The 18,879-nt window shown below is 48.4% G+C and overlaps 1 protein-coding gene across 1 annotated transcript in view; it reads right to left on the bottom strand.

Moving 5' to 3' along the window:
* BYSL (bystin like) overlaps positions 1–18,879 on the bottom strand; it is a 110,014-nt gene that overhangs the window by 31,285 nt on the left and 59,850 nt on the right. Inside the window, exon 6 of the mRNA XM_063955081.1 lies at positions 603–705. Coding sequence (XP_063811151.1) covers positions 603–705 — 103 coding nt within the window. The remainder of the gene's footprint in view (positions 1–602; positions 706–18,879) is intronic.

The following is an 18,879-nucleotide window of genomic DNA, read 5'->3' as shown; positions in this document are numbered from 1 at the left end:
GATAAATACATGGCTACAATAATGATGCATATGATTAAAAAAACTAGTTGTACAAAGCTAAATTGATTAGCTATCAATAACAGAATATGGTTTATTGCCTCAGTGGAATTCACTACTAGTTTTATTGGTTATTTGTAAGGTGTTAGAAACCTCTGCAAGAACAATTCATACAGGGAACACAGTATACATGAAGTTAAAGAAGGATGTTCCAAACATAAAAGAGGGTAGAAAGTGCCCTGCTTATTAGAGCTGTCAAATATATTAAAAATATCCAATTTAAAAGAAACTGGATGTGTAAATAAAGCTCTGGTTTAAAAAACATTGGCATTTCTCTTTATTGATAGCAATCTACAGATGTCATTACTTCCTCCCTCTATGTACTCCCATCTAGCACATACCATATAGTTCCGACAACCACCCATCTTGTAAAGCTATGAGAAGTAGCTGCATCTCCATAACAATGTTGTTATTCAATGATTCTGTGATATGATTTCCTCATACATAATAAATGATAATAAAGAAATGAAATACAACTTGCGGAATCTGGTTTGACCTTTATATTTCTAGTGTTGATATGCTTAGTTAATAATATCCGCAGGTACCTGGAGTGTAGAACAGGTATAGAACACTTAGTCAGGATACTCCCAATGATAACAGCTTCCCTTAGAGTGCAGGTCCCAGACTCACAGAGGGGAATAAGGATACCTAGTAAGAAAGATGCAGATCTGTAAACCATTGTGGTAAGCACAGAAACACTGGTGCTGTTGGCACCAGAGTCCATACATTTTTTCACTTCCGTTTCTTTTCTACAGTAAGAATAATTTGTGAAAACCAAGAAATCCTGAGCACACAAGGCTTCTTTATGTGAACATACTTACCACGTATTTCAATGTGCATGCCATCATTGTACCTGGAAATGCCCTTTCAAATCAGGACCTACATATATGGTATTTGCAGATACTTTTAAAACCCTATGGTCCTGCCCCCTTTTGCATGGATTTAAGATTTCTCCCGAATTTAGCTGGACAGTACAAATACCCAAGATCCGTTCTTCATGCTTTTTCTTTGTAATCCACTAAACCTTTCCCATCAAAGCATACACCCAGCTTGCCACAGATGCAGCCCTAAAAACTTTTACGGCATATTTCTCTACAGGGCAGTAATCACTTCCCACTACGGTTTACGAGACTAAGGGGGATTATGAAGACAGGAACAAATTATATCTGAGACGATATGATCTTTTATATCCCACCAGACCACTCTAAGCTACAATGCATCGATACATTGAGAACATTGCATAGTTGAACCCTATCCATGTATGAGACCTCTGAAACAAAACAATAACCAATTTTATAGAACACCCCCCCCCCCCCCAAAAAAAAAAATATAATAATAAAGAAAAATAGAAAAAATAGGATTTTAATTACCTACCGGTAAATCCTTTTCTCGTAGTCCGTAGAGGATGCTGGGGTCCACATTAGTACCATGGGGTATAGACGGGTCCACCAGGAGCCATCGGCACTTTAAAAGTTTGAGTGTGGGGGCTGGCTCCTCCCTCTATGCCCCTCCTACCAGACTCAGTCTAGAAACTGTGCCCGAGGAGACGGACATCTTCGAGAGAAGGATTATACACAGATAGTGGCGAGATTTATACCAGCTCACACATACAAGGCACATAAAGCCATTGAACTTGAAAAACTTCAGCAACAGCTGAAACATTACTTACCTAGTAATAATGCAGTACATAACTAACAACAAAGTTGTACTGAACCAGATAACTGCAGGAAAACTAAGCACCGGGCGGGCGCCCAGCATCCTCTACGGTTATCATCAACTGCACCCCTTTAGCCGGAGATGCTGTCCTCCGTACCCCATCATCACCGTCAGCATCTGTATCGACATCATCCTGCATAATTTGTGCTAAAGGATGCTTATGGGAGTACACAGCGGGGGGACCTGAGTTACCAGAACTGGGCCAGACTGCCATATTCTGCAGCACCTGGGTAGCAGATTCATTTTGTACAACCCTCTGTGAAATCTGAGAAATCATATTTTTGATAGAGGATAACCATTCCGGCTCCCTTGCTGGAATCTGTGCTAAATCAGTGCAATCCTGATCACATGGAATGGGATCATCTTGAGAGGACAAATCCTCTTCAGCATATGACACATAGTCCCTGGACATTGATATTGGTGACCAAACACTCCACACACACACACACACAGGGGATACAGACAGTTTCTCACCAAGAATGGCAAGAGAGAGACAGAGATGGAGCCAACACACACACAGCACTTTTATACATATAAGGGAGACCCCTTATGTGCGCTGACGGTGTACCTTAATAGGTTACACAGTTGTTTTGCAGCCTCCCCCCTCCCCTTCTACAACCCCCCTGGTACCGTGAGATAGCTGGAGATTGCTGTGAAGGGACTTGCTTCTTTCCTGGACAATGCTGTGCAGGCAGGAAAATGGCGCTGAACGCTGCTGGTTCCGCTCTGAGAAGCTCAGCCCCCCAAATGGCACTGTCTTCCCGCTCTTCATCGGATTATACTGGCCTGAGGATTGATGCTGGCTGAGATCCGGGGACCCCGACAGGCTGAGTGACCAGGGTAGGGTGCAGGTGCTGGCTCAGGGCACCCCACAATGTACCGCTGAGCCTCCCGGAGCGCAGTTAATACTACGCTCCTACCCTGATGCCGCCATCTTCACACCAGCCCCCCGTTTGCTAGGGGGGTCGGTGTCTCACTCGCCACAATCTTCAGCTCTGCAAGGGGGTGAGCGATCCCCTGTGTCGGGGAACGATCTATCCCCTCTGGAGCTCAGTGTCCAGTCAGCGGAGACAGTGGCTCAGACCCCGCAGGGCGGACACTGCTCCCCCCCCTAAGTCCCTCGTTGCAGGGAGGCTGTTGCCAGCAGCCTCCCTGTAAAACAAACTCTAAAAAATAACTTTTACTAAGGAAACTCTGGAGAGCTCCCCAAGCTGTGACCGGCTCCTCCGGGCACATTTTCTAAACTGAGTCTGGTAGGAGGGGCATAGAGGGAGGAGCCAGCCAACACTCTCAAACTCTTAAAGTGCCAATGTCTCCTGGTGGACCCGTCTATACCCCATGGTACTAATGTAGACCCCAGCATCCTCTAGGACGCAAGAGAAAAATCTATTTTAGATGCAAATAACATTTTAAACAACAGTAACTTGCCAGGTCTCTAGGGTTTTATTGAATTGGGTAAGGAACCCTAGTACTGGTTTCTGTATTAGAAAAGTGGATGGAGCTAGGTGGTTTGATGGAGCTCATCCTCATGCAGGTAGATAGTATTACAGATCGTAGGCATAATGCAGAGTAGTCTGGAGAGGGTTAATACAAACTGGATCAGTCTCTGGAACCAATTCTCTAATTCAACACTGAAAAATCATGGGATAGGTGCCTAGTACTGTGTAGGAACAGCTCAAGCCTGGCGAAGTGCAGCAACTTGACACGGCACTGATTCCACAAGTGTACGGAAGACCTCTGCAGAGATGCTGACCCATGGCCGTCTGGATAGCTTCCACAGATCCCTGATAAATGTAGGTGCAGGATCTAGGTGTAGAGGTCCATTCGCACCCATGTTCAATAAATACTTGATTGGGTTCATGTCGGAAACAACTTGAACCATTTTTCTGCCTGGCTCCCTCACTTCCTACCCTCTGACATCTCCACCGTCATCATGGGTGATTTCAATATTACTATTGATTGTCCAAAATCTGCAGCTCATGCCTCCAAACTACTCTATCTAATCTCTCGGCCTCTCCCAATGGAGTGACTCCTCTACTCATCAGGAGGGCCACTGCCTTGATCTAGTATTCACCAGACTATGCTCCGTTTTTGAACTCGCTAACACTCCTTTCCCTCTCTCAGATCACAACCTTATCACATGTATGCTCTCCTCCATCAATTGAAACTCCGTGTTGCTGAAGTCCTCCAATCCTCCTCAATCCCGCAGAAATATTAACACAATCTTCAAGAACTTTCCACCTCACTCCAACAACTGCTTTCACCTATTTCTGCATTCACCTCTCCTGACGTGGCTGTATCACACCTGAACCAGACTCTAAAAATAGCCCTTGATGAAGTAGCTCAAGCTACCCATGACACTCCATGTAGGCCTAGATGTCAACCGTGGCACTCTAAATTAACAAGATATCCACAAAAACTCACACGTAAACTTGACCGTCAGTGGCGTAAATCTCGTATTTCAAGTGACTTCCTCACATATAAGACTACCGCTCTTATCGAAATGCCCTGGACACTGCCAAAGATATTTCCAAACTCTCATCTCTGCTCAAGCCTCTAACCGCAAATGACTCTTTAATACATTTAAATCACTTCTGAATTCACCCTCACCTACCCCACAAGCCACTATCAAGGCACAAGATCTTGCTTCCTACTTCAAGGAGAAGATTGATAAGATCCGAGATGAAATGGTATGCTCATCAGCCAGTGACGCGCTCGGTTCTTTACATGAAACCTCTGGCACACTCTCTTCATTTGATCACTCTTCTCATCCTGCTTCTCTACTACCTCTCCTCTTGATCCTTTACCCTCACAAGTAAGTAAAGCTCTGTCTCCTATGCTCATCCCTACCTTAACTAGCATCTGTAATCTCTCTGTACTGGTATTTTTCCTTCACTCTTCAAGCATGCAGTGATTACTCCCATTTTGAAAAAAACATAATTCTGACCCTAACTCTCACAAACTACTGCCCCATCTCTCTGCTCCCTTGCCTCTCTAAGCTACTTGAGAGACTTGCCTACACTCGACTCACACGCTTTCTTAACTCACACAACTTATTGGACCCACTTCAGTCAGGCTTCAGTTCCCAACACTCCACAGAGACAGCACTGACAAAAGTGATTAATGATTTGGTCATTGCAAAGTCTAAAGGCCATTACTCACTTCTTATTCTTCTAGAACTATCTGCTGCTTTTGACACTGTTGACCACTCTCTTCTCACACAAACACTACAATCCCTAGGTCTTAAAGACACAGCCCTTTCTTGGTTACTATCCTAGCTATCTAATCACTCCTTCAGTGTTCGCTTCTCTGAATCTTCCTCCTCTTCGCTAACTTTTTCAGTTGGAGTACCGCAAGGTTCAGTCTTGGGTCCACTGCTTTTCTCCATCTATACCTCATCTCTTGGCAAACTAATCAGCTCTTTTGGATTTCAGTATCATCTGTATCCTCCCCTGATTTGTCTCTATCTGTACTGGGCCGTGTCACTGAATGCCTTTCTGCCATTTCATCTTGGATGACATCTCGCCACCTCAAACTTAATATTTCAAAAATAAGAATTTACTTACCGATAATTCTATTTCTCGTAGTCCGTAGTGGATGCTGGGACTTCCGTAAGGACCATGGGGAATAGCGGCTCCGCAGGAGACTGGGCACAAAAGTAAAAGCTTTAGACTAGCTGGTGTGCACTGGCTACTCCCCCTATGACCCTCCTCCAAGCCTCAGTTAGGATACTGTGCCCGGACGAGCGTACATAATAAGGAAGGATTTTGAATCCCGGGTAAGACTCATACCAGCCACACCAATCACACCGTACAACCTGTGATCTGAACCCAGTTAACAGTATGATAAACGTAGGAGCCTCTGAAAAGATGGCTCACAACAATAAACAACCCGATTTTTTTGTAACAATAACTATATACAAGTATTGCAGACAATCCGCACTTGGGATGGGCGCCCAGCATCCACTACGGACTACGAGAAATAGAATTATCGGTAAGTAAATTCTTATTTTCTCTGACGTCCTAGTGGATGCTGGGACTTCCGTAAGGACCATGGGGATTATACCAAAGCTCCCAAACGGGCGGGAGAGTGCGGATGACTCTGCAGCACCGAATGAGAGAACTCAAGGTCCTCCTCAGCCAGGGTATCAAATTTGTAGAATTTAGCAAACGTGTTTGCCCCTGACCAAGTAGCTGCTCGGCAAAGTTGTAAAGCCGAGACCCCTCGGGCAGCCGCCCAAGATGAGCCCACCTTCCTTGTGGAATGGGCTTTAACAGATTTTGGCTGTGGCAGGCCTGCCACAGAATGTGCAAGCTGAATTGTATTACAAATCCAACGAGCAATCGTCTGCTTAGAAGCAGGAGCACCCAGCTTGTTGGGTGCATACAGTATAAACAGCGAGTCAGATTTTCTGACTCCAGCCGTCCTGGAAACATATATTTTCAGGGCCCTGACTACGTCCATCAACTTGGAGTCCTCCAAGTCCCTAGTAGCCGCAGGAAACGCTGAAACCACCTTAGGGAGAAATTGAGGACGAGTCCTCAATTCCGCCCTATCCGAATGAAATATCAGGTAAGGGCTTTTATAGGATAAAGCCGCCAATTCTGATACGCGCCTGGCTGAAGCCAGGGCTAACAGCATTACCACTTTCCATGTGAGATATTTTAAATCCACTGTGGCAAGTGGTTCGAACCAATGTGATTTTAGGAATCCCAAAACCACATTGAGATCCCAGGGTGCCACTGGAGGCACAAAGGGAGGCTGTATATGCAGTACCCCCTTTACAAAAGTCTGGACTTCAGGAATTGAAGCCAGTTCCTTCTGGAAGAAGATCGACAGGGCCGAAATTTGAACCTTAATGGATCCTAATTTTAGGCCCATAGACAATCCTGCTTGCAGGAAATGCAGGAAACGACCCAGTTGAAATTCCTCTGTAGGGGCCTTCTTGGACTCACACCACGCAACATATTTCCGCCAAATGCGGTGATAATGTTTTGCGGTTACATCCTTCCTGGCTTTGATCAGGGTAGGGATGACTTCATCTGGAATGCCTTTTTCCTTCAGGATCCGGCGTTCAACCACCATGCCGTCAAACGCAGCCGCGGTAAGTCTTGGAACAGGCAAGGTCCCTGCTGAATCAGGTCCTTTCTTAGAGGTAGAGGCCACGGGTCCTCCGTGAGTATCTCATGCAGCTCCGGGTACCAAGTTCTTCTTGGCCAATCCGGAGCCACGAGTATAGTTCTTACTCCTCTCCTTCTTATGATTCTCAGTACTTTTGGTATGAGAGGCAGAGGAGGGAACACATACACCGACTGGAACACCCACGGTGTTACCAGAGCGTCCACCGCTATTGCCGGAGGGTCCCTTGACCTGGCGCAATATCTGTCCAGTTTCTTGTTGAGACGGGACGCCATCATGTCCACCTTTGGTTTTTCCCAACGGTTTACAATCACTTGGAAGACTTCTGGATGAAGTCCCCACTCCCCCGGGTGGAGGTCGTGTCTGCTGAAGAAGTCTGCTTCCCAGTTGTCCACTCCCGGAATGAACACTGCTGACAGTGCTATCACATGATTTTCCGCCCAGCGGAGAATCCTTGCAGCTTCTGCCATTGCCCTCCTGCTTCTTGTGCCGCCCTGTCTGTTAACGTGGGCGACAGCCGTGATGTTGTCCGACTGGATCAATACCGGTTGACCCTGAAGCAGAGGCCTTGCTCCCCAGCCTCTCAGGCTGGCATCCGTGGTCACCAGCATCCAATCCTGAATGCCGAATCTGCGGCCCTCTAGAAGATGAGCCCTCTGTAACCACCACAGGAGAGACACCCTTGTCCTTGGAGATAGGGTTATCCGCTGATGCATCTGAAGATGCGATCCGGACCATTTGTCCAGCAGATCCCACTGAAAAGTTCTTGCATGGAATCTTCCGAATGGAATCGCTTCGTAAGAAGCCACCATTTTTCCCAGGACTCTCGTGCATTGATGCACTGACACTTGTCCTGGTTTTAGGAGGTTCCTGACTAGCTTGGATAACTCCCTGGCCTTCTCCTCCGGGAGAAAAACCTTTTTCTGGACTGTGTCCAGAATCATCCCTAGTAACAGTAGACGTGTTGTTGGAATCAGCTGTGATTTTGGGATATTTAGAATCCACCCGTGCTGACGTAGCACTCCCTGAGATAGTGCTACCCCGACCTCTAACTGCTCCCTGGACCTTGCCCTTATCAGGAGATCGTCCAAGTAAGGGATAATTAATACGCCTTCTCTTCGAAGAAGAATCATCATTTCGGCCATTACCTTGGTAAAGACCCGTGGTGCCGTGGACAATCCAAACGGCAGCATCTGAAACTGATAATGACAGTTTTGTATCACAAACCTGAGGTACCCTTGGTGAGAAGGGTAGATTGGGACATGGAGATAAGCATCTTTGATGTCTAGAGATACCATATAGTCCCCTTCTTCCAGGTTCGCTATCACTGCTCTGAGTGACTCCATCTTGAATTTGAACCTTTTTATGTAAGTGTTCAAAGATTTTAGATTTAAAATTGGTCTCACCGAGCCGTCCGGCTTCGGTACCACAAACAGCGTGGAATAATACCCCTTTCCCTGTTGTAGGAGGGGTACCTTGATTATCACCTGCTGGGAATACAGCTTGTGAATAGCTTCCAATACTGCCTCCCTGTCGGAGGGAGACGTTGGTAGAGCAGACTTCAGGAACCGGCGAGGGGGAGACGTCTCGAATTCCAATTTGTACCCCTGAGATATCACCTGAAGGATCCAGGGGTCTACTTGCGAGTGAGCCTACTGCGCGCTGAAATTCATTGAGACGGGCCCCCACCGTGCCTGATTCTGCTTGTAAAGCCCCAGCGTCATACTGAGGGCTTGGCAGAGGCGGGAGAGGGTTTCTGTTCCTGGGAACTGGCTGATTTCTGCAGCCTTTTTCCTCTCCCTCTGCCCCGGGGCAGAAATGAGCGGCCTTTTTCCCGCTTGCCCTTATAGGGACGAAAGGACTGAGTTTGAAAAGACGGTGTCTTTTTCTGCTGAGAGGTGACCTGGGGTAAAAAGGTGGATTTTCCAGCCGTTGCCGTGGCCACCAGGTCCGATAGACCGACCCCAAATAACTCCTCCCCTTTATACGGCAATACTTCCATATGTCGTTTGGAATCCGCATCACCTGACCACTGTCGCGTCCATAACGTTCTTCTGGCAGAAATGGACATCGCACTCACTCTAGATGCCAGGGTGCAAATATCCCTCTGTGCATCTCGCATATATAGTAATGCATCCTTTAAATGCTCTATAGTTAATAATATACTGTCCCTATCCAGGGTATCAATATTTTCAGTCAGGGAATCCGACCAAGCCACTCCAGCGCTGCACATCCAGGCTGAGGCGATTGCTGGTCGCAGTATAACACCGGTATGTGTGTATATACCTTTTAGGATATTTTCCAGCCTTCTATCAGCTGGTTCCTTGAGGGCGGCCGTATCAGGAGACGGTAACGCCACTTGTTTTGATAAGCGTGTGAGCGCCTTATCTATTTAAACTTTTACTTCTAAGCAGCTCAGGAGAGCCACCTAGCCTGCACCCTTCTCGTTCGGGCACAAAAATCTAACTGAGGCTTGGAGGAGGGTCATAGGGGGAGGAGCCAGTGCACACCAGCTAGTCTAAAGCTTTTACTTTTGTGCCCAGTCTCCTGCGGAGCCGCTATTCCCCATGGTCCTTACGGAAGTCCCAGCATCCACTAGGACGTCAGAGAAAACAGAGTTAATTATATTTCCACCGGCCAATAGTAGTTACCAACCTGAGGTCTCCATCACTGTTGAAAACTCGACAATCAACCCTACCCCACAAGCTTGCTGATTAGGTGTCATCCTTGACTCTGATCTTTCCTTTGTTCCCCCACATTCAAACTGCAATCATGCATCTAAAAAAAATAGGATTTTAATTACCTACCGGTAAATCCTTTTCTTGTAGTCCATAAGGGATATTGGGGAGACATAGTACGATGGTGTATAGACGGGGTCCAAAGGAGCGGGTGCACTTTAAATTTCTTCCCAGGGTGTCCTGGCTCCTCCCCTCTATGCACCCTCCCACAGGCAGTTATAGGTAAAACAGTGCCCGAAGGAGAAAGGACATATATGAGAGGAACATAACAATGAGTGGTGAGATTTATACACCAGCACACCACTAACATACAACAACCAGCAACGGCTGGTAACAACAGCAGCAACAGCTAAATAGGTAACCATATAAAAGAGAACCTGCAGAAAAGTCAATGCACTGAGGCGGGCACCCAATATCCCTTAAAGACTACGAGAAAAGGATTTACCGGTAGGTAATTAAAATCCTATTTACGCTAGCATCCATAAGGGATATTGGGGAGACTTAGTACGACAGGGACGTCCCAAAGCTTCCAGAACGTGCAGAGACTTCTGCAGCACCACCTGCCCAAACTGGGTATCATCTTTGGCCAGGGTATCAAACTTGTAGAATTTTACAAAAGTGTTCTTCCCCGACCAGGTAGCAGCTCAGCAGAGTTGCAAGGCCGAGACTCCACAGGCAGCTGCCCAGGAAGAGCTCACCGATCTTGTAGAGTGGGCCTTCAGAAACTTAGGAACAGGTAAGGCTGCCGACACATAGGCCTGCTGGATAGTAAGTCTAAGCCAACGGGCAATGGACTGCATTGAAGCAGGCAACCCTTTTTCTGAGCATCATAGAGCACGAACAAGAAATCCGTCTTTCTGATCCGAGCCATTCGCATGACATAGATCTTCAAGGCTCACACAGCATCCAATATCTCCGGAGGAGCAGAAGTACCAGAACTGGATGGAACCACAATAAACTGATTCAAGTGGAACGCAGAGACAACCTTCGGCAGTAACTGCTGCCTAGTCCTGCGCTCTGCTCTGTCCTCGTAAAAGACCAAGTAGGGTTTTTTATACGATAATGCCCCCAATTCTGGGACACCGTCTAGCAGAAGCCAGGGCCAGTAACATCACCGTCTTCCACGCAAGGTACTTGTCTTCTACCGTCATTAGAGATTCAAACCAGGAGGACTGTAGAAATTTCAACACCACATTCAAATCCCAGGGTGCCGTAGGTGGCACAAAAGAAGGTTGTATGTGGAGCACCCCTTGTAAGAAGGTCTGAACTTCTGGCAACACTGCCAATTTCTTTTGAAAGAAAATTGAGAGAGCTGAAATCTGGACCTTAACGGAACCCAGACGTAAGCACTTATCCACACCAGCCAGCAGGAAACTTAAGAAACGTCCCAAGTGGAACTCTGTAGGTGGATATGTGCGTTCCTCGCACCAAGAGACATATCTTCTCCAGATATGATAAGTGTTTTGACGTCACAGGTTTCTGGGCCTGAACCACGGTAGTAATAATAAGATTTTACTTACCGGTAAATCTATTTCTCGTAGTCCGTAGTGGATGCTGGGGACTCTGTAAGGACCATGGGGAATAGACGGGCTCCGCAGGAGACAGGGCACTTTAAGAAAGAATTAGGAATACTGGTGTGCACTGGCTCCTCCCTCTATGTCCCTCCTCCAGACCTCAGTTAAGGAAACTGTGCCCGGAAGAGCTGACAGTACAAGGAAAGGATTTTGGAATCCAGGGTAAGACTCATACCAGCCACACCGTATAACTCGTGATAAACTTACCCAGTTAACAGTATGAACAACAACAGAGCACCAGATAAACCTGATGCAACCATAACATAACCCTTATTTAAGCAATAACTATATACAAGTATTGCAGAAGAAGTCCGCACTTGGGACGGGCGCCCAGCATACACTACGGACTACGAGAAATAGATTTACCGGTAAGTAAAATCTTATTTTCTCTAACGTCCTAGTGGATGCTGGGGACTCCGTAAGGACCATGGGGATTATACCAAAGCTCCCAAACGGGCGGGAGAGTGCGGATGACTCTGCAGCACCGAATGAGCAAACACAAGGTCCTCCTCAGCCAGGGTATCAAACTTGTAGAACTTTGCAAAAGTGTTTGAACCCGACCAAGTAGCTGCTCGGCAAAGCTGTAATGCCGAGACCCTTCGGGCAGCCGCCCAAGAAGAGCCCACCTTCCTTGTGGAATGGGCTTTTACTGATTTTGGAGGCGGCAATCCAGCCGCAGAATGAGCCTGCTGAATCATGTTACAGATCCAGCGAGCAATAGTTTGCTTTGAAGCAGGAGCACCCAGCTTGTTGGATGCATACAGGATAAACAGCGACTCAGTTTTCCTGACTCCAGCCGTTCTGGCTACATAAACCTTCAAAGCCCTGACTACATCTAGTAACTTGGAATCCTCCAAGTCATGAGTAGCCGCAGGCACCACAATAGGTTGGTTCAAATGAAAAGAGGACACCACTTTCGGCAGAAATTGCGGACGAGTCCGTAATTCTGCCCTGTCCATATGGAAAACCAGATAGGGGCTTTTATGTGACAAAGCCGCCAATTCTGACACACGCCTAGCCGAAGCTAAGGCCAATAGCATGACCACCTTCCACGTGAGATATTTTAACTCCACGGTTTTAAGTGGCTCAAACCAGTGTGATTTCAGGAAACTCAACACCACGTTAAGATCCCAAGGTGCCACTGGAGGCACAAAAGGGGGCTGAATATGCAGCACTCCCTTTACAAACTTCTGAACTTCAGGAAGAGAAGCCAGTGCCTTTTGAAAGAAAATGGATAGGGCTGAAATCTGGACCTTAATGGACCCCAATTTTAAGCCCATAGTCACTCCCGACTGTAGGAAGTGAAGGAAACGGCCCAGCCGGAATTCCTCTGTAGAGGCATTCCTGGCCTCACACCAAGCAACATATTTACGCCATATACGGTGATAATGTTTAGCCGTCACGTCCTTCCTAGCCTTTATTAGCGTAGGAATAACCTCATCCGGAATGCCTTTTTCTGCTAGGATCCGGCGTTCAACCGCCATGCCGTCAAACGCAGCCGCGGTAAGTCTTGGAACAGACAGGGCCCCTGTTGCAACAGATCCTGTCTGAGAGGCAGAGGCCATGGGTCCTCTGTGAGCATTTCTTGCAGTTCCGGATACCAAGTCCTTCTTGGCCAATCCGGAACAATGAGTATTGTTCTCACTCCTCTTTTTCTTACGATTCTCAGCACCTTGGGTATGAGAGGAAGAGGAGGAAACACATAAACAGACTGGAACACCCACGGTGTCACTAGTGTCTTGACCTGGCGCAATACATTTGTAGCTTTTTGTTGAGGCGGGATGCCATCATGTTCACCTGTGGCAGTTCCCATCGACTTGTAATCTGTGTGAAGACTTCTTGATGAAGTCCCCACTCTCCCGGGTGGAGGTCGTGTCTGCTGAGGAAGTCTGCTTCCCAGTTGTCCACTCCCGGACTGAACACTGCTGACAGTGCTTTTACGCGATTCTCCGCCCAGCGAAGAATTCTGGTGGCTTCCGCCATCGCCACCCTGCTCCTTGTGCCGCCTTGGCGGTTTACATGAGCCACTGCGGTGATGTTGTCTGACTGAATCAGCACCGGATGGTTGCGAAGCAGAGGCTCCGCTTGACTTAGGGCGTTGTATATGGCCCTTAGTTCCAGGATATTGATGTGCAGACAAGTCTCCTGACTTGACCACAGACCCTGGAAATTTCTTCCCTGTGTGACTGCCCCCCACCCTCGGAGGCTTGCATCCGTGGTCACCAGGACCCAGTCCTGAATGCCGAACCTGCGACCCTCGAGAAGGTGAGCACTCTGCAGCCACCACAGAAGAGACACCCTGGCCATGGGGGATAGGGTGATCAGCCGATGCATCTGAAGATGCGATCCGGACCACTTGTCCAACAGATCCCACTGAAAGGTCCTCGCATGGAACCTGCCGAAGGGAATGGCCTCGTATGACGCCACCATCTTTCCCAGGACTCGCGTGCAGTGATGAACCGACACCTGTTTTGGTTTTAAGAGGTCTCTGACCAGAGTCACGAGCTCCTGAGCCTTCTCCGTCGGGAGAAAAACCTTCTTCTGGTCTGTGTCCAGAATCATGCCCAGGAAGGGCAGACGCGTCGTAGGAATCAGCTGCGACTTTGGAATATTTAGAATCCAGCCGTGCTGTTGCAACACTTCCCGAGAGTGTGCTACGCTGATCAGCAACTGCTCTCTGGACCTCGCCTTTATGAGGAGATCGGGCAAGTATGGGATAATTGTGACTCCTTGCTTTCGCAGAAGCACCATCATTTCTACCATTACCTTGGTAAATATTCTCGGTGCCGTGGACAGACCAAACGGCAACGTCTGGAATTGGTAATGACAGTCCTGTACCACAAATCTGAGGTACTCCTGATGAGGTGGATAAATGGGGACATGCAGGTAAGCATCCTTTATGTCCAGAGACACCATAAAATCCCCCTCTTCCAGGCTTGCAATGACCGCTCTGAGCGAATCCATCTTGAACTTGAACCTTTTCAGGTAACTGTTCAGGGATTTTAAATTCAATATGGGTCTGACCGAACCGTCCGGTTTCGGTACCACAAACATTGTCGAATAGTAACCCCTTCCCTGTTGGAGGGGAACCTTTACCACCACCTGCTGGAGATATAATTTGTGAATTGCCGCTAACACTATTTCCCTCTCTATGGGGGAAGCTGGCAGGGCCGATTTGAGGTAACGGTGAGGGGGCATCACTTCGAATTCCAGCTTGTATCCCTGAGATACAATCTGTATAGCCCAGGGATCCACCCGTGAGCGAACCCACTGGTGGCTGAAATTTCGGAGACGCGCCCCCACCGATCCTGGCTCCACCTGTGGAGCCCCAGCGTCATGCGGTGGATTTAGTGGAAGCCGGGGAGGACTTCTGTTCCTGGGAACTAGCTGTATTGTGCAGCTTCTTTCCTCTACCCCTGCCTCTGGCAAGAAAGGACGCACCTCGGACTCTCTTGCCTCTTTGTGATCGAAAGGACTGCATTTGGTAATATGGTGCTTTCTTAGGTTGTGAGGGAATATATGGCAAAAAAATGTACTTCCCAGCCGTAGCTGTGGAAACTAGGTCCGAGAGACCGTCCCCAAACAATTCCTCACCCTTGTAAGGTAAAACCTCCATGTGCCTTTTTGAGTCGGCATCACCTGTCCATTGCCGAGTCCACAGGACCCTTCTGGCAGAAATCGACATTGCATTTATTCTAGAGCCCAGTAGGCTAATGTCTCTCTGGGCATCTCTCATATATAGGACAGCGTCTTTTATATGCCCCAGGGTCAGTATTATAGTATCCTTGTCCAAGGTATCAAGTTCCTCAGATAAAGTATCTGTCCATGCTGCTACAGCACTACACATCCAGGACGACGCAATTGCCGGCCTTAGTAGGGTACCTGAATGTGTATAAATGGACTTCAGGATACCTTCCTGCTTTCTATCCGCAGGATCTTTTAGGGTGGCCGTATCCTGTGACGGCAGGGCTACCTTCTTAGATAAGCGTGTCAAAGCTTTGTCTACCCTAGGGGAGGATTCCCAGCGTAACCTGTCCGTTGGCGGGAAAGGATACGCCATAAGCAACCGTTTGGAAATCTGCATTTTTCTATCTGGAGATTCCCAAGCTTTTTCACATAACTCATTTAACTCATGTGAAGGGGGAAAGGTCACCTCATGCCTTTTTTCCCCAAACATATGAACCCTCTTGTCAGGGACTGGGTTTTCCTCTGAGATGTGCAATACATCCTTCATTGCTATAATCATGTAGCGGATGGCTTTAGCCATTTTAGGCTGCAACTTTGCATCATCGCCATCGACACTGGAGTCAGAATCCGTGTCGATATCTGTGTCAACAATTTGGGATAGTGGGCGCTTCTGAGACCCTGACGGCCTCTGCGCTGTAGGAGCAGGCATGGGTTGAGATCCTGACTGCCCCAAGGCTTCAGCTTTATCCAACCTTTTATGCAAGGAATTAACATTATCATTTAAAACCTTCCACATATCCATCCAATCGGGCGTTGGCGCCGTCGGCGGCGATCCCACATTCATTTGTACCTGCTCTGCTTCCACATAGCCTTCCTCATCAAACATGCCGACACAAGCGTACCGACACACCACACACACAGGGGATGCTCTATTTGAGGACAGAACCCCCACAAGGCCTTTTGGAGAGACAGAGAGAGAGTATGCCAGCACACACCCCTGCGCTATATGACCCAGGAATTACACAGTAACTTAGTGTTTACCCAGTAGCTGCTGTATATACTGATTTTGCGCTAAATTTATGTGCCCCCCCCCCCCCCCTCTCTTTTTACCCTCTTTCTACTGTGAATCTGCAGGGGAGAGCCTGGGGAGCTTCCTCTCAGCGGAGCTGTGGATAGAAAATGGCGCTGGTGAGTGCTGAGGAAGAAGCCCCGCCCCCTCAGCGGCGGGCTTCTGTCCCGTGATTTTGTGTAAAATAATGGCGGGGGCTCATGCATATATACAGTGCCCAACTGTATATATGCCCACTTTGCCAAGAGGTCTCTAATTGCTGCCCAGGGCGCCCCCCCCCCCCCTGCGCCCTGCACCCTACAGTGACCGGAGTGTGTGGGTTTAATGTGGGAGCAATGGCGCACAGCTGCAGTGCTGTGCGCTACCTCATATGAAGACTGGAGTCTTCTGCCGCCGCTTTTGAAGTCTTCTTGCTTCTCACGCCGGCTTCTGGCTCTGCGAGGGGGACGGTGGCACGGCTCTGGGATCGGACGACCAAGGGTGCGTTCCTGTGTACGATCCCTCTGGAGCTAATGGTGTCCAGTAGCCTAAGAAGCAAGACCTATCCACAGTGAGTAGGGCTGCTTCTCTCCCCTCAGTCCCACATAGCAGAGTCTGTTGCCAGCAGATCTCTCTGAAAATAAAAAAATCCTAACAAAATACTTTCTATTTAGCAAGCTCAGGAGAGCTCACTAAGGTGCACCCAGCTCGTCCGGGCACAGATTCAAACTGAGGTCAGGAGGAGGGACATAGAGGGAGGAGCCAGTGCACACCAGTATTCCTAATTCTTTCTTAAAGTGCCCTGTCTCCTGCGGAGCCCGTCTATTCCCCATGGTCCTTATGGAGTCCCCGGCATCCACTAGGACGTTAGAGAAAACACATTCTTGGAAAGACCCTTGTGAGCTAGGATGTTCCGCTGAACCTCCATGCCATCAAACGAAGTCGCCGTAAGACCGGGTAGATGAACGGCCCTTGTTGAAGAAGATCTCTTCTTAGTGGTAGAGGCCAAGGTTCTGCGACGTCCATAAGATCCGCGTACCACGCCCTCCGAGGATAATCCGGGGCAATCAGAATTGATTGAACTCCCTGATTTCTGATTCGCTTCAGCACCCTCGGGAGCAACGGAATCGGAGGAAGCAGGTAGACCAGCCGGTAAGGGCAAGGCGACGTCAGTGCATCTTCTGCCCTCGCCTGGGAGTCCCTGGTTCGTGATCAATACCAGTGAAGCTTCTTGTTGCATTGAGAAGCAATCATGTCTATTTGTGGGAAGCCTCACCGGTGAATGATCTGCTGAATCACCTGATGGTGGAGCACCCACTCCTCCGGGTGGAGATCGTGACGACTCAGGAAGTCCACTTCCCAGTTGTCCACTCCCGGAATGAAGAGTGCTGACATTGCTCTTGCATTTCTTTCCACTTAGAGGAGTATTTTTGACATCTCTCGCATGCAGGCTCTGCTTTTTGTCCCTCCTTGCCGACTTATGTACGCCACTGCTGTGGCGTTTTTTGTCCCACCTTGCCGATTGATGTACGCCACTGCTGTGGCGTTGTCTGACTGTACATGGATCGTGTGATGCTTGAGCAGAGGAGAGGCCTAAAGCAGAGCATTGTAGACTGTCTGAAGTTGCAGAATGTTGATCAGAAGGAGGGCTTCGTGGGCTGACCACCTGCCCGGGAACTGAGCCCCTTGGGTGACAGCTCCCCACCCTCTCAGACTCGCATCCGTTGTGAGGAGGATCCAATCCTGAATCCCGAAACTCGAGCCTTCCAGGAGACTGGAGGACTGCAGCCACCACAGGAAGTAAATCCTGGCCTGAGGTGACATCCGTATCATCCGGTGCATCTGTAGATGTGATCCGGACCACTTGCTCAGGAGATCCTATTGAAATGTTCTGGCATGGAACCTCCCATATTGGGTCGACTCTTATGAGGCAACCATCTTCCTCAACAATCTTATTCAAAGATGGATGGATACTCGAGCAGGTCGGAGCACCATGCAGAACACCTTCTGGGCCACAGTATCCAGTAACATCCCCAGGAACAAGAGCCGCTGAGTTGGCTCCAGGTGGGACTTCTGTAAATTGAGAATCCACCCATGGTGTGACAGAAGTTGGATAGTGTGGTCGATATGGAGCAATAAAAGCTCCCTGGATCTTGCTTTTATTAGGAGATCGTCCAGGTAAGGGACAACATTGACCCCTGGACCCGACTCTGGAACATCATCTCTGCAATTACCTTTGTGAATACCCTCGGAGCTGTGGACAGGCCGTAGGGCAGTGCCTGGAACTGGTAGTGATCGTCCAGTATGGCAAACCTTAGATAAGCCTGATGAGGTGGCCAAATTGGAATATGATGGTAGGCACCCTTGATATCCAAGGAAACCATGGTTTCTTGTTCCTCCAGGCCCGCAATCACTGCTCTCAAGGATTCCATTTTGAACTTAAAAGCCTTTAGGTAAGGGTTCAAGGACTTTAGATTCAAAATGGGTCTTACCGTACCGTCCGGATTCGATACCACAAACAGGTTGGAGCAATAACCCTTTCCTCGTTGTGGTATTGGGACTGGAACAATGATGTGGGACTGGACCAACTTGTGGATGGCCTGTTGCAACGTGACTTGCGTATTCTCCAAAGCTGGTAAGCTTGATTTGAAAAATCGTTGGGGAGGAGCACCGTCGAACTCCAGCTTGTAGCCCTGAAATGAGGTCCTTGACCCAGGCATCCTGACAGGAAACCTCCCAGAAGCGGCTGAAGTGATGCAATCGAGCTCCCACCTCGAGATCCCCTCGGGGTGGGTGGGCACGGTCATGCTGAGGACTTAGTGGAAGCAGAATTGGTGCTCTGTTCCTGAGAACTGGTGTTTGCAGGTCTTCTTGTCTTACCTCTGGTGCCTCTAGCCGCATTGGAAGCATCTCTGGACCT

This window comes from Pseudophryne corroboree, chromosome 2, assembly GCF_028390025.1.
Source record: "Pseudophryne corroboree isolate aPseCor3 chromosome 2, aPseCor3.hap2, whole genome shotgun sequence".
Taxonomy (NCBI): Eukaryota; Metazoa; Chordata; class Amphibia; order Anura; family Myobatrachidae; genus Pseudophryne; species Pseudophryne corroboree.
Note: the sequence above shows the minus strand (reverse complement) of the source record. Positions and strands in the feature narration are given on the sequence as shown.